Below are 27,347 nucleotides of genomic sequence, written 5' to 3'. Positions count from 1 at the left end.
GTCCATCACAACAGGGTCACCACTGGGAGCAGCACACTCAAATTACAATCATCTGAGAAGGTTTATCAAGGGACTACTTACAAAGGTGTAGGCGGGATGCATGGAGAGTGAAGGGAGCTGGGGGGAGAAGCAGGTGAGCCCTCACCACCCGTAGGTCCAAGTGATGAGATGAAGGAAAGATTCCCAGGACCTGGAAGGAGAGAGTTGTATAGAACGGGCTCCTCTGCCAGCTCAAGGCAAGCTGACGAGGAACCTGGGAAATAAACACCCTAATACCTCTTTCCTCCCTCCCCTCACTTCCCAGCCTTCAGCTGGGACTCCCCATTGACCAAATTCAACTAGAAGCCAATGTGCAAGGGATCCTACTTATATAATCTGCTCAGGTCAGCACCCAGGGGCGGAGAAAAAGGTGGAGCAGGATGGAGTACAGATCTGACATGGGGAGTGGGACAAATGGAAGATATCTAACACATCACTCACATACCTCGGAGAACTACCTTGTGTTTGCTTTTTAAAAAAGAATGCTGTTTTTGTTGTTGTTTATTTTTGAGACAGACTCTCACTCTGTTGCCCAGGCTGGCGTGATCTCAGCTCACTGCAACCTCTGCCTCCCGGGTTCAAGCGATCCTTGTGCCTCAGTCTCCCGGGTAGCTGGGATTCCAGGCGTGCACCACCACGCCTGGCTAATTTTTTTGTATTTTCAGTAGAGATGGGGTTTTGCCATTGGCCAGGAGGGAAAAATAATACACTTAATCCTCTATGTATAAAGCCAGTAACCTCAAATTCAACAAATATCTATTGAGTAGCTAAAGGGTATTTTTTTGAAATTATCTTTGAGAATTTTGTGTTATATTACACTCTCTAATCTTAATTTATATAAGAATTTTTTTGAAAACCAAAAATGGCAAAAATTGGCAAGATACCATCAATGTCATTTTCTTTTCTTAGACGTGTAAGAAGACCACATCAACCAGCAGTCTCCTTTGCAGCTTACGGAGGTATCAGGAGACCAGGTCTGGCCAGTGGAAATGGCTGGAGGAATGTGTGCCACTCTTGCTAGCTCAGGCATAGAACCTGCAGCAGGATACTCTATGTGCTTTGTCCTCATCTGTACAGCTGGCAAAGCCCCATGATGACAGAAGCCAAGTCCCATTTGGAAGAAAGCTGTCCGAAGCAAGCCACCAAGGCGTTATGTGCAAGAAACTTTTTTTTTTTTTGAGACAGAGTCTAGATCTGTCACCCAGGATGGAGTGCAGTGGTGCAGTCTTGACTCAATGCAACCTCCACCTCACTGGTTCAAGCCATTCTCGTGCCTCCATCTCCCGAGTAACTGGGATTACAGGCACGCACCACCATGCCCAACTAGTTTTTGTATTTTTAGTAAGAGATGAGGTTTCACCATGTTGGCCAGGCTGGTCTCGAACTCCTGACCTCAAGTGATCCACCTGCCTCGGGCTCCCAAAGTGTTGGGATTACAGGCGTGAGTCACTGTGCCCAGTCGAAACTTTCAAAGTCTTATTCCACTGAAATGTAGTTACAACATGATCTTAATCCAGGTTTCTCAACAGTGGCACTATTGACATTTTGCACGGGTCCTTTGTCATGGAGGATGGTCCTGTGCGTTGCATGATGTTTAGCAGCTTCCTATCCCCTACCCACTAGTTGTGACAACCAAAAATGGCCCCAGACATTGTCAAATGTGCCATAGGGGCTAAATTGCCCATGGTTGAGAATCACTGATCCTGCTACCGCACTGTCCTCAGAGTGATGGGAGACAGGTATGGGACATCGTTTCTAACCTTAAAGGATGGAACATTATAATACTTTATACATGTATTCATATTTTAAGATGATTGCTTCATTGGAGTACTGTAATTGTTAAATTCAAAACAACAAATGTGCAACAATACAGAATTAAATAAAATATTGCACATTCAAACAAGGGAGTATTATGTATCCATTAAACGATATAGATATTTACTGACATGGAAAGGCAGTCTTGATTTTTCTGAAGTGGCAGAGTATGGGGTGTAATTTTTTTTAGGGAAAGAAATATATTTATATGGGACAATGTCTAGAAGGATTTCAATAGTGGTTGCTTCTGGGTATCGAATTTGGGGTAATATACACTTTTTCTTAACTTGTGATTTCTAGTTTTCTGACACTGAATAGCTACACGACACTGGTGGCAACTGTGCCCTGTAGGTCCACTGATGGAATCTTTCCTACAGAGAAGCAGTGCTCTTTTGAGTTCGCAGTTTCTCCTGCAATTGAACTATGGCCTGTTTGTGCTAGAAACTTGAGTATTCTGACCCTTTCATGAGCATGTTAAATGTTGTCTATAAATCCAAACTAAAGGTTTACTAAACATTAAAAATATCTAATTTTAAGGGATGTATGGCTAGCTGAACTGGAGAGATGAAGAGTGAGACTGCTGTATACAATACAGAAATACATTTTTAAAAAGCCAGTTGGAAATAATCTAAATAACTGCCTCGAGTGTCCACCAGTAAGTGCAATTTGAGTTAAATATCCCCAACTCTACTTTTGTTTTTTTCTAATTTTTTATTTTTCCTAGGCTTAGGTTATCTAATTGTGCAAAATAGAAAATGAGAAACATATTACCATATTTACTGAACTAGGATTGGCAGTAAGCAGGCTGTTTAATTCTCCAAAGGCCGATCACCAACAAATCAACATTCTTTCAATTTACTTGGGGGAAGTCTAAAAATATTAATGCTCAGTGTCACATCTGGAAGTGATGTATGTTTCAAATTAAACAAATGCAAAGCTTCTGGTTAATAAACTGATAGTTATTACACTAAAATGGCTCATCCTTGAAGTGTCACAAAACCAGTAATAAGAATTTTATTTAACTGTGAATAAGATACAGCACTGTCAACACGATATTTTGTTCCTATAACTTTGCATATGGCCATTTTGGGGAAGATAATTTCTATGAGTTTACCACTTGTCTTTTAAAAATTGATTTGCCATCTTTACGTCCTCTGCTAGATGGGTTACTCTTCATGATGTCAGGATGCTAGTTTTTTAGACTGCCTCAGAACATACGTTAGCCACATGAAATTAACCTAATGTAAACATTTTTATTTTTCATTACTGGCCAAGCAGTAGTATTGGAGACTCTCTGAGGTATGTTTTCTTTGTGTGACACTGCCTCCAGGCCTTCCTGATGCTGCTGCCATAAGATCCACTTGTGTGGACCGCCTTGCACAGTTCACATGTGGTATTTTACAAATTCTGACTAGTTGATGGGGTTTTAAATAGCAGATTTATTTATTTATTTAGAGTCTCACTTTGCCGCCCAAGCTGGAGTGCAGTGGTGTGATCTCGGCTCTCTGCAACCTCTGCTTCCCAGGTTCAAGTGATTCTCCTGCCTCAGCTTCCCAAGAAGCTGGATTACAGGCGCATGCCACTATGCCCAGCTAATTTTTGTATTTTTAGTAGAGACAGGCTTTCACCATGTTGGCCAGACTGGTGTTGAACTCCTGACCTCCAGTGATCTGCCTGCCTTGGCCTCCCAAAGTGCTGGGATTATAGGGGTGAGCCACCATGCTGGCCTTACATAGCAGATTTCTTAATCCCAGTTTGCCTTATTGACCATCAGAACCTTAAGTAGGGTAAGCTTGTTCTTTTGAAAGTTACAAATTGCTTTCTTAATTTACAAAATAAAACACCTGGTTGAGGTCCACTTCAGGTCTTTTAACATAAAATCACATGCTTAGTTTGTGTTTAACCAAGAAAAACAAAAGGAGGGCCAGGCGCGATGGTTCACGCCTATAATCCCAGCACTTTGGGAGGCCGAGGCAGGAGGATCAAAAGGTCAGGAGTTCAAGACCAGCCTGGTCAACACAGTGAAAGCCTGTCTCTACTAAAAATACCAAAATTGGCCAGATGTGGTGGCACGCGCCTGTAGTCCCAGGTACTTAGGAGGCTGAGGCGGGAGAATCGCTTAAATCCAGGAGGCAGAAGTTGCAGTGAGCCAAGACCACGCCATTGCACTCCAGCCTGGGTGACAGAGTGAGACTCCATCTCAAATAAATAAATAAATAAATAAATGAAAAAGAAAAAAAAAGGATAAATAAGTTCTCTCACACAGGTCGATAAAAAGGCATGATCTGTATTTTGGATCTAACATATTTATTACACTGATATGTTCCCAACATAGAATTATTTTTCATAATGAAAAATATATACCAGAATATATCAAATATATTATTAGGTATTAAAAGGTTTCCTGATTACAAAGGATGTCATAAAAATTTTAAGGATGGATGATAAATTCTGGGTTTTTCCTTCAGGCAAGCACTCAGTGTTTTTATTACAGGTTGAGTAACCTTTATCTGAAATGCTTGGGACAAACATATTTCAGATATTTTTGATTTGGGATATTTGCGTATACCTAAGATATCTTATGGATGGGACCCAAGTCTAGAAGGGAAATGCATTTGTTTCACATACACCTTACCTTACCCACATAGCCTGAAGGTAAGGTTATATATTTTAAATAATTTTGTGCATGAAAGCAAAGTTTTGGTGGCGTTTTTTAAAAAATGTTTTTGTTTTGTTTTGTTTACAGACAGGGTCTCGCTGTATTGTCCAGGCTGGACTCAAACTCCTGAGCAAGCAATCCTCCTGCCTCAACCTTCCGAGTAGCTGGCATTACAGGTGCCCACCACACCAGGCTTGTGATTTGATTGTGACCCAGTGTCACATGAGGGCACTTCTGGAATTTTCCATTTGTGGGGTCACGTCAGCACGCAAAAAATTTCGAATTTTAGAGCATTTTGGATTTCAGATTAGGAACGCTTAACCTAAGTTTGTAAAAGAAATTTTTTAGCCTTACAATAGGGATGTTTCAGATTGTTCAACAGACAAATGAAAAAGACTAAAAAAACCAGAAAACATTGGAATGATAAATCATTAAGTATATTTAAATGTGTTGTTTACCTCTTGTCCGTACAAAACCACTCATGACACATACAAATGTAAAGACAAAACTGTATTCACCTGATTAACACGAGCCAGCGTTCACTGCATGCTGATCAAGGAACCAACACAAATTTTATCATACACTAAAAAAGGATAGAACAAAGGCCAACTTAAAGCCTGGAAAGTGATCCAATCTGTCATATTAGTGTACCACAGAGTAATTTTGAAAGCCTTTTCTTTTTCTTTGTTTTTGAAAAGACGGAGTCTCGCTCTGTCGCCCAGGCTGGAGGGCAGTGGCGCAATCTCGGCTCACTGCAACCTCACCCTCCCAGGTTCAAGCCATTCTCCTGCCTCAGCCTCCCGAGCAGCTGGGATTACAGGCGCGCGCCGCCACGCCCGGCTAATTTTTTGTATTTTAGTAGAGACGGGGTTTCACCGTGTCGCCCAGGCTGGCCTCGAACTCCTGAACTCAGGCAATCCAACCACCTCGGCCTCCTAAAGTGCTAGGATTACAGGCGTGAGCCACCGCGCCCGGACTTTTCTCTTTTTTAAAACCAATTTCACTAACATTTACTAAAAAATGGTTTTCTGCTTTGCAGAAGAGACTTAAGGCATGTGGAGAAGACACTGCGGGCCTGTCTCAGATTCCTTTAGAAACCAATGCTCCACAGTTTTAGGACTAAGTAATATTCCGATAATCACCCAAGAGTTCCTGGTCTCCGGTTTGTTGTGAGATTGGAAATAAACGTGAAAGGCTGCGTTCGTCATCGTGGCCTTATTTCTTCTCCCAACTTCCGGTCGTGCAGGTGTCTTGGGCAGGTGATGCCGAGGCCACTCTGCCGTGTTTTGTGAATCTTGGCAGAAGGGAGGCGAGCTGTAAATAAAAGCATGAGCATTAGAATCGCCGCTGTGTAGTATTAACCTGTTGAGCGCGGGGCTTTCCGGGGCTGGAGCTGCACCGCGGGCTCTGCCGTCTGGGACTCTCCTCCAGCGCGGACCGGACACGACCCCAGGCACCAGGCCGGGCGCGGCCGGGACAGCGGGGTCTCGGGCAGCGGCGGGGCCGGGCGTCCCTCCAGCACGTCCCCAGCTCAGGCGTCGAGGCCTGGCGGAGACCCCAGGACTCGCCGCGGCGGCCTCCAGTGCGCGTCTTGCGTGACGCTGAGGTCTCGGGAATTCCGTCACGGCGGAGCCGGGTCCAGCAAGCTGTAGACCGGGGACCCGCGCCTTGCTCGGCCAGAGCGGCTCAGCCACTACTCCAGGTCCGGCCGCGGCCACTGAGAACAGCCGGGACCAAGAAGCCCGAGGAGGCCGCAGCCCGGCTCCAGCTCTCACTAGCGGCCCCGAAGCCCCGCCCCTCCGCCGCGCGCATGCGCAGCCCCCAAGCAGCCGCGTGTGGTGACGGGAGGGGCCTGCCCGCTCCCCTCCTTCCCGGGACCGGCTCACTCCGGCCCCGCCGAGGGGGGCGCGGGTTTCACCTCGTCCCCCGGGATCCCTCGTTGCAGAGCGGCGGAGATGGAACCGCAAGATCCAGAGCGGGCCGGTGGGCCCCAGCTCTCCCGGAGCCGTGGGTGGCGGCAGAGGCGCGGGGCGTTGCTGGAGGCCGGGCGGCTCCTCGGCGCTCCCCCTCGGTGGCCGGGGCGGGATGGTGCGTCCCGCAGGGCGCGCGCGGCTCCCGCGCTTCGGGCGCTCGGCGCGGGCGCGGGCGGGGGCGCGGAGGGCGGGGGAGCGGACCCCGATTCGCAGGACCCGGCCCGGGCCGCGCGGGCAGTGCCGTTGGCGGGGCGAGCGGGGGCGCCGGGCGCCGCGGGGCCGGGGGCGGGGGGTGGGCGGGGCCGGGCGCTGCCGCGGAGCCTCCCGGGCCGCCGCGATCATGTCGGACCAGGCGCTCAAAGTTCCTGAGGAGATGTTCAGGGAGGTCAAGTATTACGCGGTGGGCGACATCGACCCGCAGGTACCGCGCCCGCTCCTGCCGCGGCCTCCTCCCGCGTCCGCGTCGCCGTCCCCGTCCGTCCCCGTTCCCGTCCCCGTCCCCGCTCCTGTCGCGGGCGCGCGCCGGGCGCAGAGCGTCTGATCCGCCGAGGCCGCCGGCCTGACTGCGCGGAGGGCAGGGGCGACCGCGGGGTGGGCGCGGGAGGCCGGGGCACGGGGGAGTGCGGGAGGGAGGGCGGCCGGGGCGGCGGGAGCTCTGTGCCTCGGTCCCTAGTGCGTGCCCTGAGCTCCTGGCCTGCGGCCCTGGGGTCGCCGCCCCCCACCCAACGGGCCGCCTCGCTCTCTGCTCCTTTGCTGAGCGGGACTGGCGCCGGGTCGCGTCTCCCCCTTCCCCGCGCCGGGCGTCTCGGCTCCCGGGAGAGCAGCTCTGAGGACGGACGAGGGTCGCCGGGATCCCCAGCCGGGGCAGCTCGCGCGGGGGCCCCAGGCTCTCTCGGCCGGCGGGGACCGTGGCCGTGCCCCGGCGTGGCCGCCTCCGCCACCCGGGCAGCTGCCGTCCTGTGCGGGGCTGAGGAGCGCTCCTTTCCAACCTGTGTTCCTGCACGTGGGGGCTGGCATTCGTCTTCCTTGATTTTCCCAGTTGGACGATTAATTTTACGGTACCCTGGTAACACCATCCCATTACATATTTAATTTTGTGTAGTTTGGGCTCACGCCAAAGGACATTGTGGGTTTTCCTTATTATTCCTATAATAATACATCTGTTTGATGTCACACAGTTATCATCCGTGGTGGGAATGCATCTTAGTTGAATATCCTCTTCAGGTTAATCTTCAAAATATTTCCTTCTCAAAAGTTTAACTGTACGATTATGTTGCCTTGGATGTGACATCAGTGGCTCCCACCTTGGAGGATGGGGATGCCCAGTGATCAGATTAGGCCTGGAAGGGCGGAGACTCATATTTAGCAGATAAACTTGGGTGGTGTAGAAGGAATTGTAGAAGGCTGATTGATCTTGGCCTTCTTGAGGTTCGTCCTTGTATCTTAGTAACAACTTTTTTGGATCCTTTTTGCTCTGTAACTTTAGGGTAAAGAGACTTCAAGGCCGGGGTGGTGGCTTACGCCTGTAATCCCAGCACTTTGGGAGGCCAAGGCGGGTGGATCACCTGAGGCCAGGAGTTCGAGGCCAGCCTGGCCAACATGGTGAAACCTCATCTCTACTAAAAATACAAAAATTAGCCGGGCGTGGTGGCGGGCGCCCGTAGTCTCAGCTACTCAGGAGGCTGAGGCAGGAGAATTGCTGGAACCCGGGAGGTGGAGGTTGCAGTGAGCTGAGATTGTGCCATTGCACTCCAGCCCGGGCAACAACAGCGAGACTCCGTCCCAAAAAAGAAAAAAAAAAAAAAAGACTTATATCTTTGAATTTAAAGAGTAAAATGCTTGCTGAACACGGAGTGATCAAAATGAGTGCCTGTAACAGTATGAGCTTTTTTGAGTATTGATGATGATTCCGCGACCCCCTCCTTTTTTTTTTCTATCCACCATTTTTCTCTTCCGCCTCCTTCCTTGCCTTCATGTTTCATTTTAGGACTTTGGCTCTTACAGGGGAGTTGAACCAAATGTTACTGAAAACCTGGAACAAGTTGAACTGGAACCATATTTACTCGACTATGAATGAAATCTAAGTGCTTAAAAATGTCCTTGGCAAACCGCTTTCATCCGAAACAGTGTATTTTCTGAAAAGTTTTGAGCCTGGACATCTGATTCTCTGACTCTTGTGATTGTGAATTATAAGTTCACATGTTGACTATCTAGTATGAGGCAGGCATGGATTAGGTGCCAGGTATAATACAGAGGTGAAGAGGACATGGTACCTGCCCTTGAGCGCCCCTCATTGGTGGGGAAGGGAGCACACATCACAGTACAAGGTGTAGCAGATTTCTCCACTGGGGTGCAGAGTAGACGCCACTGAAATGTCATTTCAGTTGGGTTGTGAGATAAGCAGAAGTTAAGAACACGAAGGAATATTTTCATGTGGAGCTATGTACTGAGGAATGAGGCATTCGTGTGTTTGGGATACATCAGGATGATCACTATATCTGGAACAGAGTGACTTGAGATAAATCTATTAAGATATTCAGTAGTGTGGAGATTGAGGAGAAGCTATTGGTTTTGGCATCCTCAAAGTTCGTGAAAATCGAGTAAAGTGTTTTTGGTAGAGTGTTGGTGGAAGGGGCTGGATTGCAGGGAGTTGAAGAGTGAATGGAAACTGAGAACAGAAAGGTTAGACTCTTCAGGAAATTTGTCCTGAGAAGGAAATAGAGAAGATGCCTGGGGAAGAGAGGGCTGGGGAGGGATCTGTGTTGCATCACAAGCGCGTGGAAGGATGTGGGCAATTTCACTGTTTACAGGTGGAGGGAACATAGCTATGGACAGGGAGACTCATGAAGAAGGCAGTAGGATCAGAAACAGACTGGAGGATAGGAAAAGGAGGGGTGCCTTTTCTGAAGACCAGTCGAATGAATGAGTGAAGCTGAAAATGCTTAGAGGTCAAGGGAAGGAAGAAAGGTTAAAGTGGCCCATGGCCAGCGACCGTTGTTTTTTCACTTATTAAATATTGAGCCTCTTCTCTAGTTCATATCTATTAGTGGTCAGTAAAGTATTCTGAAAAGGTTTTCTAGCTTGTGGGTCACTTTATTTTTATTTTTTTTCGAGGTTGGAGCAAAAGTTTAATAAGTGAAAAAAGAAAGCTCTCTGCTGCAGAGAGGGGACCTGGAAGAGGGTGTTGCCCTTGTGGCACTTGAGCTTTGTGGGCACCATGTCACTTTGACAGTTGGTGTGCACTGTCAGCTTAGACACTCCCACCTCTTCTGAAGCGCTTGACCGTCGGCTGTTCCTTAACCCTCACTTCCTTGGCTTGTGCTGATGCTCGTCTCCTGTGATACTGCACTTTCCTACCTGTCCCTGAAGTATCAGTTGCTGTGTCTGTTCTCTAGGTCCCCTGCCACTCTGCACCACGACCACCTTCATGCTCATGGCTGTGGCTCCTGTCTGTGTAATATGCTGATGACTTTCTGTCAGGGAGATCCACATCTTTTCCTAGCTGCAACTGGATGCCTCTTGCCAGATATTACACATGGCCCCTCAAAAATGGCATGCCCAAACTAAAACACGTCCTTGCGTCCCCCACCTGCCGGCCTTCTAATGTGTTCCTCAGTGAGTGGTACTTACCACCATTTCAGTATGGACATTGCTCTCGTGCTTATACCCCTTCCGGACACCAAGGCTTGCCGATTCTCTCACTTCTTCCTCCTTTCTGCCCCTCATGACATCCCTTTAGTGGATGCCTCTTTCACCTGGGTTATTGCGCTTGTTTCTTAATGGGCCTCTTGTCTTTAGTCACCAGCCAACCAAACCCAGCCAGCCCACCCAATCCATTCTTTTCACATGGACAGTCATCTTTGTAGGAAATCTGTGCTACTTTTCCTGTGTGAAATCCTTCAGTGGCCCTGCATATACCCCAGAATGAAGCACAGACTTTTTTGTGTGGTGTGTAAGAAAGCCCATTTATGGTCTGCTCTGTATTCACCTGTTCAGTGCCTTCAACACTACTCCCTCTTTCTTGATGTATAGATTTTTGCCTGACACCCAGACGTTCACGAGGGTTCTGCTCACATATCTCCTTTTGCAGAATTTTTCCCTAATTATGGTGAAACTCCACATGCCCCAGCCTTTAAGTTGGAAGCTCAGGAGCGCCATGTGCGTGGCCCCACCGCAGCAGTGATTGTGCTGTCTCCTGGTTTGTCCAGCCCATCTGTCTTGAGGACAGACCATGTCCAGTACTTGACTCACAATAGCCTCCATTAGTTGGTCAGTGAATCAAGATTTGCTGCTTCTGATTGTCACCAGAAGTTTCATTGGCATATTATTCAGAGTAAAAGGCTGTTAATTTTTATGTGGGGAATATGGTGTGTTTTTATTAAAAATTGCTTTATGCCCAATAATTATTTCTGTAATTCAAGAGTGCAGTACAGTATTGCCCATTTTAATTTGTGTGGGTTTTCTTGTTTTTTAGGTTATTCAGCTTCTCAAGGCTGGAAAAGCAAAGGAAGTTTCCTACAATGCACTAGCCTCACACATAATCTCAGAGGATGGGGACAATCCAGAGGTGGGAGAAGCTCGGGAAGTCTTTGACTTACCTGTGGTAAAGGTCAGTAGTAAATAGAATTTGTTTTATATCTTTTCCTCACGTATCTTGCAGGCAGTACCTTGAAGTTTCAATATAGCTCTTTTCAGTATCTGCTAAAGTCCTATTTTATTTTTATTTTTTATTTATTTATTTATTTACTTTTTTGAGCTGGAATCTTGCTCTGTTGCCCAAGCTGGAGTGCAGTGGTGCAATCTTGGCTCACTGCAACCTCCGCCTCCCGGGTTCAAGTGATTCTCATGCCTCAGCCTCCCGAGTAGCTGGGATTACAAGTGCCTGCCACCATACCTGGCTAATTTTTGTATTCTTAGTAGAGACAGCGTTTCATCATGTTGGACCAGGCTTGTCTTGAATTCCTGACCTCAGGTGATCCACCTGCCTCAGCCTCCCAAAGTGCTGGAGTTACAGGCATTGCCACCATGCCTGGCCCTGAAGTCCTGTTTTATGTGGAAAGTTGCCAGATAACTGTGGACATCTTTAACATCTGAGTAACTTCCATTAGCTTCAGGCCCTTTCAGCTAAACCAAGGTAGAGCATGGTTTCTGTATGTCATAAGTCATCCTAGGTCATCCTTTATGCCTGCTACAGAACTCGTCCCATGTTACCACTGCCTGGAAGTTTTCTGAGCCAAGGAAACCTGTCATGGGAAACAGATCTGATGCCTTGAATCAGATGGGTGTTTGAATTATCATGAGTGTATTTCATTCCAAAAGCAGGCTAAGGCCTGTCAGGAGGTAACTCTTAGGACAGGGTTACTTTCCATCCCCACTGTGGCAAGTTGTCCTCATTTTCAGTTAGCTGAAGGGAGTCCCCCATTAACTATGTTGTTGAACTCTTCTCTGACAAGAGTCACAATGACCTTTAGTCACATTGTCTACCCAGTGGTCGTCTGGGGTGTATCTAGCTTGACCTATGGGTAATTTGTTGCAGAAAATGGGGGATTCAGCTGGTGGAAGAATTGTTCAGATTTTGTTTATCCACCTACTGTATTATGTTATAGCTAATAAGTTAGTTGACATCTGTTAAAATGTATGTTTTAAAAATTTGTTAAATTTTGTAATTCCAATGCTTCAATTTTATTTCAGATCTTCTCTATTAAGTATTTGTTTTAAAATAGTTCTATACCACTACCATTTTTTCCCTTTTCATGTTATTAAATGCTTTGCCTTAAAAAAAAATCTGTATGAAAGTTACCGTGGTTTAACAATAACAGTGTTAGGAATTAAGAAAGATTGCCAGCCTGGTGCAGTGGGACTCACCTGTAGTCCCAGCTACTTAGGAGGCTGAGGTGGAAGGATTGTTTGAGGCCAGGAGTTCAAGGCTGCCATGCACTGTGATCACACCTGTGAATAGCTACCGTACTCCAGTCTGGGTAACACAGTGAGACACCGTCTCTTAAACAAAAAGGAAAAGGGAAAAAAATAGAAAGATTGCCATTAAGTCAAATTGCGAGGCCAGAGAAGCCGCCTGGCTGCTGGGAAGTGGTGACCTCCCCAGTACCCAGGGTCGGAAACTGCCTTGTAATTTTACAAACTCGAGTTTCTTTTCTTTTCCTTTCCTTTCCTTGCCTTTCCTTTTTCCTTGCCTTTCCTTTTTCCTTGCCTTTCCTTTTTCCTTNTTCCTTGCCTTTCCTTTTTCCTTGCCTTTCCTTTTTCCTTGCCTTTCCTTTTTCCTTTCCTTCCCCTTCTCCTTCCCCTTCCCTGATGGTATCTCACTCTGTCACCCAGTCTGGAGTGCCGTGGTGCGATCTCTGTTCACTGCTCACTGTTAAAGTGATTCTCGTGACACAGCCTCCTGCGTAGCTGGGATTACCGGCGTGCGACACCACGCCCGGCTAATTTTTGTATTTTTATTAAAGACGGGGTTTCACCATGTTGGCCAGGCTGTTCTCGAACTCCTGACCTTAAGTGATCTGCCTGCCTCAGCCTCCCAAAGTGCTGGGATTACAGGTGTGAGCCACCACGCCCGGCCACAAACTCGAATTTCGGAAATAAATCTGAAAGTGGATCTGTCTCAAGACAAGCTGTTTATAAACCATACTTGAGACTGCTGTAGAAGTCAGAATGACTATGAATTTGTGGTGGTAATGGTCATGTCCACGCACTAATGGGCCCGGTTCAGTGTGGCCCACTCAGGCTCGCCGTGGGTGCAGACTCCTTTGTGGAGACTGAGTATCAGCAGGTTTCCTGGTTCGTTTACCCAATGCCCCTTTGTGTGACTTACCGCAGGGATGAGGTCCTGAGCTGGGGCACCCTCTTCTTTGGAACATGTTTTTGTCCCTGGCTTGCTTCCTTGTACTGCTGTAGGAACAGTATCTGTCCCTTCCTTCCCCTTCCTACAAACTTTCTTTCTCTCAGAAAATAGCCTGGAGCTATTGTCTCATTAAAGTGACTTTGCATATCTTATGCAGATTTTATGTGAAAGGGTAATCTTCCTAACACATCCTTGGGGCCTAGGTGATTGTTGCCAGGCCAACTACCAGAGGTAGTTCTTAAACCCGCCTGACCCCAAACCCCCTTTTTGTAATTAATACTTTGTAGCACGCCCCTCATTATCCAGAAATGAATCGATATGTATTCGATTCATTTAAATACATGTATGTATAAACCTTTAAAATATGTATATATAAACTGAAATTTGTTGCCTAAACTGAAATGTGAAGGTGAAATAAAAGGAAAGTAAATAATAAATATATATTTCAATGTGTAAACACTTGGGCATGGCTTTTCTATATGTAGAGTCACTGCCTGTAGCTGCTGCAATTGCAGAATGATCTCATACCCCACAAGTGGGGTTGCCACTGTGAGGTGACATTTCAGAATGGTGATCAATTCCTGTAAAGTTCTGAGCTAAACAAAGCAGTCTTCCTTCATTTTACACAGTATTCATATTCCTGGGAAAGTCAGTATATAAGGCTAAGTAGAAATACCCATTACTTGTACAATTAACAGTTAGCTTCTAGGATTATCATCATTTTGCCAAGGTAGTTTACTGTATTCAAACCCAGCTTTTTCCCCCTCTGGCTATAGTATTTTAAAATGAGTGACAGACGTATTTCATCTGTACCCAGTAGCATTCCAGCCTGCTTGTAATTTGTGGCAGCACTTGTATTGTCCAGGGACTATTGCGTTACATTACAAGGTGATAGAGTATTTCGGAGCTGATCCAACAGTTTGCCTTCACTCTAAGATATTTCAAGTAGATCCTGATATTCTTAGTTTGAACCTTATGGGCCTGTCTTACTTTGGATCCTGCTGCTAATAGTTGAGTCTGAATTCATATGACTGAAGGCTGAGACCTGGTTCCCTAGAGGCATATCCGTTGGCCTTTACCTTGATAGGAAGTTTGACAATGCATTTTAAAAATAAGGCATCTTTATACACAGTGGCAGTTTATCTATCATTTACATATTTGAATCTTATAAATGTTTAAAACTTGTTTCTTTGAGCACCAAAACTTTTTAAATTATTTTTTTAAATTGAGATATTTTTCTCAGTGGCCTTTGGGTATCATTGGAAATGTCAATTTTGCTGACTTGTAGTGGGCTTATTTAATTTAATTTTTTTTTTTTGAGACAGAATCTCCCAGGTTGGAGTGCAATGGTGTGATCTCAACTCACTGCAACCTCTGCCTCGGGGTTCAAGCAATTCTCCTCTCTCAGCCTCTCAAGTAGCTGGGATTAGAGGCGCAAGCCACCATGCCTGGCTAATTTTTGTATTTTTAGCCGAGACGGAGTTTCACCATGTTGGCCAGGCTGGTCTCAAACCTCTCACCTCAAGTGATCTGCCCGCCTTGGCCTCCCAAAGTGCTGAGAGATTACAGGCATGAGCCACTGCGCTCAACTGGCTTATTTTTGTATATTGTTGTTTGCCTTTAGGATAAATAGTTCCTTATTACTTTGCTTTTATAGTTCTCCATTTCTGCTTTATACTGTGGCCTACATCCTAATTTTGCATTATTTTATCTAAACTTAACTAAAGTAGGGCCTCAGTGATTCTACTCTGCCTGGATGGGACTTTATGATAGCCAGCAGTCTTTAAACTGGGGTATCCTACCCAAGCTCCCTGGAGGGAGATTTTCAGCATGTGTGCCGCGTGGATGGTTGTAAGGTAATAGATAACATTTACAGACTGGCCCTTCCTAAAGCTGCCTGAGAACACACCTGTGGTCACAGTGGCCCCTCCCACTTTACATGGAAGAATCAAACCTTCACCCATCCTAATCTTATAGTGCAGTGCCTCAGGCTCTGAAAATTCTCTGGACAGCAGACGGAAGGACAACTAGAAAGACTGGTTTTAGGGACTCTTCCCTTAGTGCTCAGTCATGGCATTATGAGCAGAGAGGGGTTTCTGGGTGTCGCTGTTGAGAGGAGAGCTTGGTCCACATGAAGGTGTTCTGAATTCAGAAGTGTCAAGGCCAATATAGATTCCTGATGCTGGCCCATTTTTTAAAATTTAACTGGAATTTTTCTAGGACTATCAAAAAATGTGAAGATATGTTGGATAAGGCACGTAGATAGAAAAATTAAGTGCCTTCTTTCAGATTTCAGATAACTAATCCAATAACTTACTTAAAACCTTTGGTAAATGTCAAATCATCATGAAATAATTATCCCAGGCACAGCGGCCAATCTTTATTTTATTTTATAAAATGTTTAATATTCCTCTTCTCACAGAAAATACGCTTATTTAGAGTTATGCTGAAAAATTGTAGATGTCATCTAAAACATGATAAGGGAGGTGTTTCATTGTCGGAAATTTATTTAAGGTGTACGTGACAAAAATGGCTTGAAGATCATTAGCTTGGAATATGAGTTGCAAGAGAGCAAAGACTTCCTTTCTCTTTTTCACTGTTACATCCCCAGCACCTTGCACCACCTCTGCATAAAATAGATTCTCAATAAATATTTGATGAATGAATTGATGGGTAGGTAATGAGTATATATGTGTGTTTCAGTTCGCTGAAGTTTCTGGAAGTCAGCTGCCTTCCAGAATGTAGTAATGGTGGGGGCATTACTACATTTTTAGATAGTAATTTTGTGAAGTAGAGCTATCAGGATAATGATTTGTGTAATTATAAAAATTAAACATAGAAACAGGATACTTTTTCAAAAATATAAATTACCCAGAAAAGTAGTAATTAATCTGTTTTATAATTAATCTCAGTTTTTAGAATTTATAAAAAAGATTTTCGGGCAGTTAGAAATCATTTTTATAGCTTACAAACATTGTGTCTACTTGACTTCACTAAAACAAACAAACACCTCATGAATTTAGACTTGATTGAATTTGGGATTCAAGAAGGGAGCATATGAGGGGCTGACTGTGCCCTGGATGAGGCGGCAGCGGTGGTGAGGCAGGATGGGTGGAAGTTCCCCTGTCCTAATCGTGGGGTCAGCAGTAATAAGTGTGTAAACCCGGAACTTAAATGTTTATACATAATTTTAAAAAAATATGGTAGTGCCTCATTCTATAATTGGATTTTTCATCTTGGGTATTAGTAACTAATCTTTGACTATAATATTTCTATTTGAATATTCATACTTGTAATCTGGATGTTTTAAAATAGATTATAACAGAGACTTTTAATTTCTAAGAACAACACTAGTAAAATAGTATCATGCCACTTGTAAATTGAGAATACTTTTTGATTTAATCTTTTCTTTTTCAGCCTTCTTGGGTGATTCTGTCCGTTCAGTGTGGAGCTCTTCTGCCGTATCCTTTTTTTTTTAGTGGGGGAGGAGGGAAAGGGTAACTCTGGGTTTAAGACTGAAAGAAATGATAGTTAACGGAGTGAAAAGTGGATTCATTCGTTAGGACAGATTGTTTTGTCTACATCTTATATTCCTACTATTTTCCATCCTGTTTCAAATTTTGTGTACCTGATCCTTGTCATTACTCATGTTAAAAGGGGGCTTAGCTGTGACAAGTAGCTCTAGGCCAGGAGCTGGAGGCAGGAGCTCCGGTTCTCTTCAGCTTTTGTGGTGCTAGCTAGATGAGGAATATTTCTAAAATTCTAAGTCTTATTTGAATTGTTTGAAGAGTAAATTGGGGAAGAGAAATGAGAAGAAAATTTATAACATGCATTGTTAATCCTTGTAATTGCATTGGGTAGAAGGATTATTGATTCAGTGCACATGTGCTGTGGGTTGAGTATTGAAAATAGAGTGGTGAAGAAGACCATTTCTGTCCTCAGGGAGCTTCTTTGCTTGCATTGTTCGTTCATGGAGCATTAATGGAAGTGCCCCTGCCCTGGCACTGTGTCAGGAGCCAGAAATGATGCATTCTATAGGCCTCCTGTTTATTCTCCTAGGCCTGGTGGCTCCCTTTTCATCCTAAAAGGATGATGCTTCATGGGACTGTTATTTCAAGTGTAACTTGCTTGTGGAAATCATTTCTTTTGCAAGTACCTGATACCATACAGTTGCTAAAATTTTAGACCTGGCAAGAGATTATGTCGTGTGCTTTATTTTATTTTGCAGCTATGCCAGGCAGTTCCCTTGAATGCACTTATTACCCATTGAGTCAATGCAGATGGAAGGAAACTTATCATGAAATATTTATAGAGAAATAGAGAAAACATTCCTCTACAAGCAGTTCGTCTTGGAGGATGTGTAGAACTTTAGCAACTCCAACTCAGAAGTTCTAATATTTTCTTGTATGTAGCCTAAAGAGTTGGAGGAAATTAGTTCCTGTTTTTATTTTGTTGTTATTTATTACTTTTATAAGAAGTGAAAAAGACTGGGAATAGAGCTAAGAGGCTTGGTTTTGCTGTTCTACGTCATTTATTCTCTATACAAGACTCCTTAAGAAGCTGAGTTCTTTTTTTTCCTTTTTTTTTTTTTGAGACAGTCTTACTCTGTCACCCAGGCTGGAGTCCTGTGGCACGGCCTCGGCTCACTGTAACCTCTGCCTCCTGGGTTCAAGCAATTCTCCTGCCTCAGCCTCCTGAGTATCTACAGGCATACAGGGACTACAGGCATACGCCACCATGCCCAGCTAGTTTTTGTATTTTTAGTAGAGATGGGGTTTCACCATGTTGGCCAGGATGATCTCAATCTCTAGACCTTGTGGTCCGCCCACCTTGGCCGCCCAAAGTGCTGGGATTACAGGCGTAAGCCACTGCACCCGGCCACTGGGATCTTCTTTGAGCTCTTACTTGCCCATCCATAAGAACAAAAGATTGTACCACTGTGTTGCAGCCTGGGCGACAAAAGCAAGACTCCATCTCAAAAACAAACAAGGGAGCCCGGGAGACTCACTGGTAGACAGTGTGCTCTGAGATTTGCCTTTGTTACTATTTCCCCAAGTCTTTGAAAGTAGAAAATCCATGAGCTTAGTTAGGTTGGAAGATGGAAACAGATCTTGGGTAATGGGGCTGAAGATATCATTGCAATCTACAGAGTTTTTTTTACAGCCAGGGAAGTCTCAAATGTTTGTAAGATTCATCTGTATAACTGTATAGGAGACTTCAAATTTGGAATAGAATTTTTAAACTGATATTTTTCTTGATTCACCTATCTCAATCAGTATATTTTTCTCCTATAGGGAAAGAGAAGCAATACTTTAACCCATTTTGAATTCTGCACACTCCAGATTATTCAAAAAAAGTCATTGTTTGCTCTGAATAGCCTGTGAATTACAGGCATGTAGAGATCATGACTGCCTTGTGTCTTGTTAAATTTGCAGTGTGTGATGTGTAGTAAGTGCTTATTAATCATTTTGAATGAATTTTCAAGATCAGCTTTAGAAATAGGAAGGATTTTTGGAATCATATATTCCAACTTTTGTTTCAAAAAAGGGGAAATTGAAGCTCACAGTTGTCTTGCCTAAGTTCACAAAGTTAGCGGAGATAATAAAACTAGAGCTCAGTCAAGCCCTTATGAAGGATTCTTCCTACTGTGCAACAGAAGCAGTCACAACGTTTCATTCTAAAAGAAGCAAGACATTTTAATTTTGCTTTTAAAATAACTGCTATGCCATTCATGTGTGTGTGTATGTGTATATGCATGTGTGTGTTTATATGTGTGTATATAGTTAGCTAGCTATCAGAGATCAAAGGGCTTCCCCCTGTGAGTGTATTTTGCCCATTTGATTTATGATATAAGTGGAGAGATTGGATTTCAAAATGTACTTTACGGAAAAGCACTCAGTTCTTTCTGTGCCACCCACTGCTCTCTATTCCACTCTGCCCTGTGCTCTTCTTTGTCTATCTTAAGTCTGTCTCTTTCTTAAATGGACTGAGTGGGGACGGAGTGGGTGGGTAATGTCTGTTAGTGAAGTACAGGTTGCACTAATCTTATTTCATTGTAATCTTAATAACTATAAAACAGAGTAAATGGTTTTTCTCCAGAATCATGTCAGATTTTTTTTGGAATCACTGCCTGCCTTTCTCAGGTAAGCATGGTTACAGTTAGTCTTGAGTCATTTATATGTGACACTTCTGAGTTTTTGTATGATTGGATTTATGACCTGTTTGTTAACCAGTTTTAGAGAAGCTATTTCCTAAACTGACTGTATATTTAATATGAACTCATGACACTTAAAATTATTTAAATATTTGTGCTTGCTTTTAAGATACAAAGTTTTTAATGAGTGAAAATGGTCTTTATAATTAAGAAAAACAAAGATTTAAAACTTGAATATGAAAAAATATTAAAAATGAAATTAAAAGATGACAAGGAAAATTCAGTTAGAAATACAGGCAAAGAATTTTCTTAATAAATAAAGGGATCATACAGATCAATAAGAATAAAAAAGACCTTAGCAGATAAGGCAGAGAAATGAATTTAGAATCTGTAAAGAGGAATTACTAATAATAAGTGTAACAAAACATTTGATGCACTTTATACTTTATAATCAAAGACATGAACATTTTAATAGCAATGAGATAAGCGTTTTTGCTTATCGAATTTGTAACAGTGTGTTCAGTGTTGGTGGAGATGCTGAGGACAGACTCCTGCTTCCTGCTGCCAGGAATGGGAGTCAGCACAGCAGCTTCCTAGGAAAGGGGAGCAGTGTCGAGCCTTAAAATACTCGTTTTGTTTTCACCTGCATTTCTTTTGTGTTCAGAAACTTATCTCAAGTCGGCCAGGCGTGGTTGCTCACGCCTATAATCCCAGCACTTTGGGAGTCGGAGGCGGGTGAATCACCTGAGGTCTGGGGTTTGAAACCAGCCTGGCCAGCGTGGTGAAATGCCGTCTGTACTAAAAATACAAAATTAGCTGGGTGTGGTGGCGCACACCTGTAATCCCAGCTACTTGGGAGACTGAGGCAGGAGAATTACTTGAACCTGGGAGGCGGAGATTGTGGTGAGCCGAGATTGTGCCATTGCACTCCAGCCTGGGTAACAAGAGCAAAACTCCGTCTCAAAAAAAAAAAAAAAAAAAAGAAAAAGAAACTTATCCCAAGTCGATAGAAGGAAGGACAGAAGGTGCTCACATTTATTGATAAACATTATTTATAAGATGGTAAAATTGGAAACAATCAGATCATCCACTATTTGGGAATGTTTAAGAAACCTATTGTATATGCTTACACAGTAGTCTAGCTGCTTAGCCATTTTTGAATTCTGTTTTATGAAAACATATAAAGACATGGGAAACGTTTTAAATGACAAAAGCAGGCCATAGCCTAGGTATGTACAGTATTACACCAACCAAATATATGAGAGCTATCTGAAATGAGGAACCAAAATGTTAACAGTGGTTAGTTCTGGGTATCTGAATATTTAATTTTTTTTATTGTATTTTGTTTTTCTAACTCCCAGCTAAGAAAAATCTCAAATCGTAATAAAAACTATTTGAAAAAAATCAAATTGTTATTGTTTAAAGTCGTTTTACAAATTGCGTGGAGTAATTTGTTTAAAATTAGTGGTGCTTAGGAAGGTGAAAGTGCTCTGTAGGATGTCCCGTCTCATTTGACCTGACGGTCCTCCTCCCAGGCTGTCGTTTTGGTGCTCATACGTGATACTTTTGAGAAAGTGTTTAGTCATCTTTCTCTATGCACACCTTTGAGAAAGGGGCACATTCAAGTTATTAGGTGAGATGGAAAGAAATTTGGTTATAATCTTGTTTTTCCTCTTGCCTTTGTGATAGAGGATTATGGAGCTGGGTAGTATTTGGTTTAGCATTGTTAGGTTGTTGGCCAGACTCAACAGTTAATACAAAGAATATCACCTGTCTGAACTTGATCCCTCCTCTGTCCAAGTAATAAGTAAATTTATCTGTGGTTACTGTGTTTTTGTTTGTGTCTCTTATATTCTGGAAGTTCTCTAAAATCCTGTTTTTGTTTTTGTGACATTAATTTGATGGAGATCCTTCAAGTAGCAAAGTTGGCTTATTTTTTTTCTCTTTAACAGGAATTTTGTTGGTATTTATATTTTGCAATGTTTTTTCATATCTGTTATAAGTGTATGTTTACATGAATGATCTTTAAAGTTGGCTAAAATGAGAAAACCTTTTAAATGCTGGGTGCTATGGTTACATGTAATTTTTATTGTTTTCCTCTACTTCTCTGTATGTTCCAAATTTACAATCAACGTATCAGAAAAGTTTTAAAAATGAAAACATTACTACTTATGTATAAACACAATGTACTTTGGCTAAAATGTGAATTTTTCATTTAATTTTATTTGCATCGGTTGGATTTCTGGGTTTCAGAGACTCAGAGCCGACTATCCAGAAATGATTCCAATTGAATGAGAAAGGGAGAGAGGACGAAGGGCCACGCTGAGTTTGGGACAGGGACAGGGAGTCCTGTGGGCATTTTTCAGAGATGAAGGTCACAGTGACATGGGATTTTGAAGACTTGATTTGGTGAAATAAATAAGAAAATCAAAAGTATGTGAGTATAAGATGATTATAGGGTTTCAAATGAGGTAATTAGATATTGTTAAATATTAACTATGAGTTTAGCACCAGAGAATATTATTAGTCTTCCAAAGAACTAATAGTTATGTTTATCAGAGTTTATATTTGTAATAGATTGTTATATAATACATGTAATAAATTAGGTATAGTATAGACATACATACAGGATACATATATGACCACTCGGGGGGCACAGGTATGACTGTATGAGCTTAGGAAGGATGGCATCAGTCTGGATTGCGAGACGAGGGAGGCCTTGATAGAGAGGATCTAAGGTTTGAGTGGCCCTGAAAGAATGGACAGAATTGGAGGAAATGGGAAGGGAGGAGGGCATTCTGCGTAGAGCAAGGTGGAAGGAGAAGTCAGGAGTCCACAGACGCTAGGTAAGAGGAGACTGGTGTCAGCCAAGGGTGTGCATTTGCACGTAGAAGAAAAAATGGTTAGGCAGGTAGATGGATAGAGACGATGGGAAAACAAGGTATAGGAGTTTGAACTGGCTAAAGTAGGTAGCAGGATGCTTCATCACCCTTTTTTCCTCGTTATTTGATTTTGGGTTACAAATACTTACCTCAGAAAATATGGGAGACAAAAAGCAAATAAAATTAGAATCACTTGTGATCATTGCAGGTAAAACTGGTCCAGGAGCTCTGAGCATGACTTGCAGGGCAGGACAGAGGCTGGAGTTTTGACAAATGGAGATTGGATTCAGGGTAGCAGATACAACATGGGACTTAGCAACAGATGGGACTCAGCAGGTATTGGGGACGTGGGATGCTGTGGTGCAAAGAGTGAGAAGCCAACCCTCACTGTATACCTCCCTGCGCCAGATCCCATGGTGGATGCCAAAGATTATGTCATTGTTTCAGTTGGGGAGCACCAGGAGAGTGGCAGCATCGCTGATGGAGCTGGGAAATAGGGAGGATCCTGATTGGCGAAGGGAGATGGCAACACTGGTTTGAAACATACTTTGGGCTGTTGATAAGATATGGAAGTGTAGGAACTTGGAGATCCTGTGGCATGAAGGAAATTCCCACAGAGCATGATAGAGAGAGGAACAGATAACCGGGAGTAGAGCCTTGGATAGCACGCATTGGTAGAGAGATTTGGGGAGGAAAAAAAGAAGGAGCTTGAAAACAGATGATACTGGAGGAGTAGGATATTATTTTAGAAGCCAAGACAAAGTCAGATTTAATCATTTTTATTTTCATTGCTGGGAAGTAACAACAACCCAGGTAAAGATTTAGAGCATAAATTGATAGAAGATAATTGTACATAGGTGTGTGTGTACATAGGTCCTATTCTGTGACCCAGGAAGTGGCGGAAAAGGATGATAGAAAGTGATACAGGAGTATCAGCTGGCTCAGTGAGCATCACACAGGCTGAGGGGTCTAAGTACATCTTGGGTTCTCAGCTGAGAAGTCACCAGTGTAGTCCCTGTGGGAACAAGAGGATGGATATCCATAAAGAAACAACTGAGTGAGCAAACTGCTCAGAGAACGTGAATATCTTGATTCTTTGCAGTGGAATAGTGTCATTCGATTGCGTGGTCTGGGAAGGGGCTCTGCTGGTGACAAACTGGGCAGAGGCCCTGCTCACCCACTGTCAGATGAAAAGTCGAATTTTCCCTTGGTGCTAAACTTACCAAGGGGAGTGGCTGGGTCAATGGTGGCCAAAAGTTTAATTAGTTAGCAAGATCTTTGACAGTATTTTATATCCTTTTAGCAAATTCAGTGGATAAGAAAAATTAGAATCCAGAATTAGCGTGATCTTTGTGGGCCACTTGCTTTACTTCCTGCAGTTCATCACTTAACATGAGGAACTGGAATCCCCAGTGTGTCATGGGGTAAAATAAAAGCACTTCTTTTAAGTTGAGAAAGATTGTTCAAATAGGGATGGGGAAACCCTGGAAATTGTAGTGTAAGAAAAGTGCATTGGGAGCACTAATATTTTGTGGTTGCTAAAAAATGTTATTTTGGTTTAAGATATATTAACAAACATATGTACAGTGTGCAGCTAAGGGACTTTGATCCAACAAATCCTTGCTGGGTACTTCCTTTGTGACAGGAGCAATGCAAAGGGGCACAGATTAATTAAGATGCGATTTCTCTCTCAGTAAACATACTGTCTGTGAGGGTCAGACCTTGGGCAAATCCGGTATGTTGCAACGTATGCAAAAATGAAAGTGGGCCCCGGGTACAGAAAGAGGAGGGAGTGCTCACAGTGGTTAGTCCTCACTGATTGGAGACTGTCAGAGGGATCTGCACCTTTTCTGCACACTGGAACACCCATGCGCACACACGCTCACATGCACATGCCAGGCAGGACCCCAGCTTTACAAAAGGACTGTTTCTTGGTGGTTCTCAGTGACCTTCTGTCTTTTCCCCGTCAGGGTGTTGATACAAGCTGGAGCTCTTTGTTGGAGTCTTCCAGAGCTCTCCCAGGGAGAGGTAGGGAAGGGAGCTTGTCCAGCAGAAGTTGGGAAGCACAGAGATCATCTGCCTTCTTCTGACCCGGTATTGATGCAGGCTGAGGCCTCTGTTGTAATGTGCTGGGTAGGTTTTGGGGAATAGGTCAAGAGTGTAATGGAGAGCCTGGCCAGGTCATGATTTAAATCTAGAAGCCTAAAAAGTCCGTTCCATTCTGTATCTCAACAACAGTATTTCTTGACTGCCTACCCATGTGCCTTGCACTGTTCTAGGTACTGTGAAAGATCTCAGAGGAGTTGAGGACATCATGTAAGACTCTTTAATAAGGAGTGTTAGAGTTTATAATCAAGACTGGACAAGGAGAAAATCCTGTAAGCTAGAATCAAGGAGTGTCTTATTGGGGGTGGTGAGGCCTGAAGAAGGAAAAGGGAGAGTGTTCCTGATTGGTTTAAACAAAAGCTTTTATTCCTGTGGGGCACAGACTTGAAATTCTAGTCCTCTGCTCCTGGTTGCTTGGGAGTAGAGTTGGGAGGACAGATAAGCAAGCAGATAGTTGTAGAGTGTGAGAAGTATTTAGATTTCTGTCCAGCTTGCTGTGGGAGTACAGTGGTAATGCCACCTGAGCCGAGTCTTAGAGGAGGAGGTCGGAGGGTGGGCACGGCGGGGCACAGGAAAGCGGAACGTGTGAGGACGGCAGGTGCACGCGGGGGCAGGGCTCATGGGCAGGAGGAGGTGGTTAGGAGCCAGCCGGACAGGAAGGGCCTGGACACCACAGGGGAGCCTTTGGATTTTAGCCTTACAGCACTGAGGAGACATTATTAGCCAACATGATAACATTGGTATTTTGGAAAGATGGTTTTTTAAAAAGAAAAGCACTTTTCCCCAATTATAAAATTAATGCTTTTGAAAATTTGGAAAATACAGAAAAGTATAAAAATGAAAATAAAAATGTCCCCATAATCCTGTCACTAAGTAACTATTGTTAACATTTTGGTGTGGAAAGAGCATTCTTAATTATGCTGATGGAGATTCATTAAATGAGCTGGTATGGATGTTCAAAGTCGTTTAATCCAAACGTACATCAGTGAAGAATCTGGGTCATGGAAGTTTTCCAAGTTGACATAAGCGAGTTATTGGAGGCATCGTATTAATTCCAGGTCTCCTCCATTCCTCCCTAGCTGATGTTCTTTCCACAGCAATCTACTGCACCCTGTTGAGGTCTACGCCTGTGACACAGGCCAAATAGGGTATAGGACTAGATTTACTGCAGTCAGTAAAATAAAATAATACTTAACTGAACATATAGGCAAATCTTGGTAATAAAGGCATATCTAGATTGTTTTTAATTTCATTTTTAATAAAGATTATATAATGACTCCTTGGATTAATCTGTATTATCATATAATTAAATCTCAACTCTCCAAATGCTGTAGGATATAAATGTTTTTGTGAAAGCCTCTAATAAAAATAACCTGGTCCAGTCTTCTGAAATGTGACATTGACTTACTAAATTAACAAGATATAAAATAATGATTTGAAAAGTGATTTTTAGAAAGCTAACATGTTCTTGTTACTAGTTATAGAGTAGTGTGTAATACAAAATAATTTCTAGAAATGTTTGTAAAATTGATGAGAGTAGATGAAGAATGCTAGATTATTTGCAAGCTGCATACTGGCAGTTAAAAAGAGATTAACACGCTATTATCAGTACTTTTAAAACATTAACTTGAGACAAAGTTCAGGATTCTTCAACAACTATAATCCTCAACTTACAATAAATTTATCCAGAAAAAATTTACTTGGTTAAATGATTATCTTAGAATTAATGCTTATATTTTTATTTTTCTTAAATGTTCTTTTGCTTTTCAGACTCTAAAATTTCATTTTTTTTAGAAATTGTTTTTGACTTTCCCAGCAGTAACTGCCCTTAGAGAAGCACTATAGAACAGTGGAAAGTCCAGTTTGGAGTTAGACCTGGGTGTAGACAGACCTGGGTTTTAAAAGCCAGCTTTTCCATTTTTAGGTGTAATTTAGTGTGTTTCCTTATCTTTAAAATGGGGCGAATGATTCCTGTTTCACATGGCGGTTGGAAGGGTTAGCTGTATAGATAAAGCACTTGGCACAGTTCCTGGCACATAGTAGGCAGGCAATAAATGGTAGCTGTTTCTATTGTTACAGTGAAAGCCTGTTTGACCGCATAAGCCATTGTATCTGGAGTCGTTACTTCATCACTGAGCAAGCATAAGAATTATTCCTTTTATGCTTGCCTTCTTTCTTTCCTTTGTTAAGTAATATTTACATTTTCCCCTGAACTTATAAGCCACCATATTTTTATCTTTATTTTTATTTTATTCATTTCATAATTAGTATTTGTTATCCATTAGCATAAAGGCATTCCTAAAATACGATTTTGATATTGCTGTTGTATTTAAACATTTTCAAAAGTGACACAAATGGAAGCTGGAATGGTGTACTAGTTCTTCCTGCTTTTTTTCCCCTGACTGTTTTTGTTATAGACTGAAATAATCCTCCATTCCGCTTTTTGGAATGTGGATATAAATATTTTTAAATTCATTTGGTGACAAGGCAAAAATAAGTAATTATATATGTAAAACTATTATGATAGGAGTGAAATTTTTGTTATAATAAGCAGATAGCTAAGAGCTTCTCTATTTTTTCTACAGATATTCTTAGGTTAATTTTATTAAGGGAGAAACAGAATTGTTGCAATATATTACTAAAGTGAAAATATAGCCATGCACAGATTGAAATGTATGGTAAAAGCCTTCTTTCTAACTTCCCATCAGGTGTCATCTGAAGACAGAAGTGCTCTGTGGGCTTTGGTTACGTTCTATGGGGGGGACTGCCAGCTGACCCTCAATAAGAAATGCACGCATTTGATTGTTCCAGAGCCAAAGGGGGTAAGCATTTCTTGTGCCGCCTTCTTTTTGTATGTCAT

At 43.0% G+C, this 27,347-nt stretch overlaps 2 protein-coding genes across 5 annotated transcripts in view; one reads left to right on the top strand and one right to left on the bottom strand.

The window, feature by feature from the left end:
• Positions 1-4,144: 4,144 nt before the first annotated feature.
• Positions 4,145-6,828, bottom strand: LOC112621745 (translation initiation factor IF-2-like). The gene is made up of 2 exons (XM_025381109.1): positions 6,688-6,828; positions 4,145-6,549 (listed from the first exon to the last, which is right to left on the bottom strand). Exons 1-2 carry the CDS (start codon positions 6,826-6,828, stop codon positions 5,560-5,562), a joined length of 1,131 nt encoding a protein of 376 aa, XP_025236894.1. The 3' UTR covers positions 4,145-5,559.
• PAXIP1 (PAX interacting protein 1) overlaps positions 6,679-27,347 on the top strand; it is a 60,140-nt gene continuing 39,471 nt past the window's right edge. For 2 of the 4 annotated variants that reach the window (XM_025380857.1, XM_025380856.1), the window contains exons 1-3: positions 6,851-6,907; positions 10,961-11,095; positions 27,196-27,309. In XM_025380857.1, coding sequence (XP_025236642.1) covers positions 6,860-6,907; positions 10,961-11,095; positions 27,196-27,309 — 297 coding nt within the window. In that variant the 5' untranslated portion in view covers positions 6,851-6,859. Of the gene's footprint in view, positions 6,908-10,960; positions 11,096-16,762; positions 16,807-19,424; positions 19,489-27,195; positions 27,310-27,347 lie in introns of all 4 variants that reach the window. The other 2 variants (XM_025380854.1, XM_025380855.1) reach the window with 2 other exon arrangements.

The sequence above is a fragment of the Theropithecus gelada genome, chromosome 3 (assembly GCF_003255815.1).
Source record: "Theropithecus gelada isolate Dixy chromosome 3, Tgel_1.0, whole genome shotgun sequence".
NCBI classification, from domain to species: domain Eukaryota; kingdom Metazoa; phylum Chordata; class Mammalia; order Primates; family Cercopithecidae; genus Theropithecus; species Theropithecus gelada.
The sequence above is the reverse complement of the archived record's forward strand: the minus strand, read 5'-3'. Positions and strand labels throughout refer to the sequence as shown.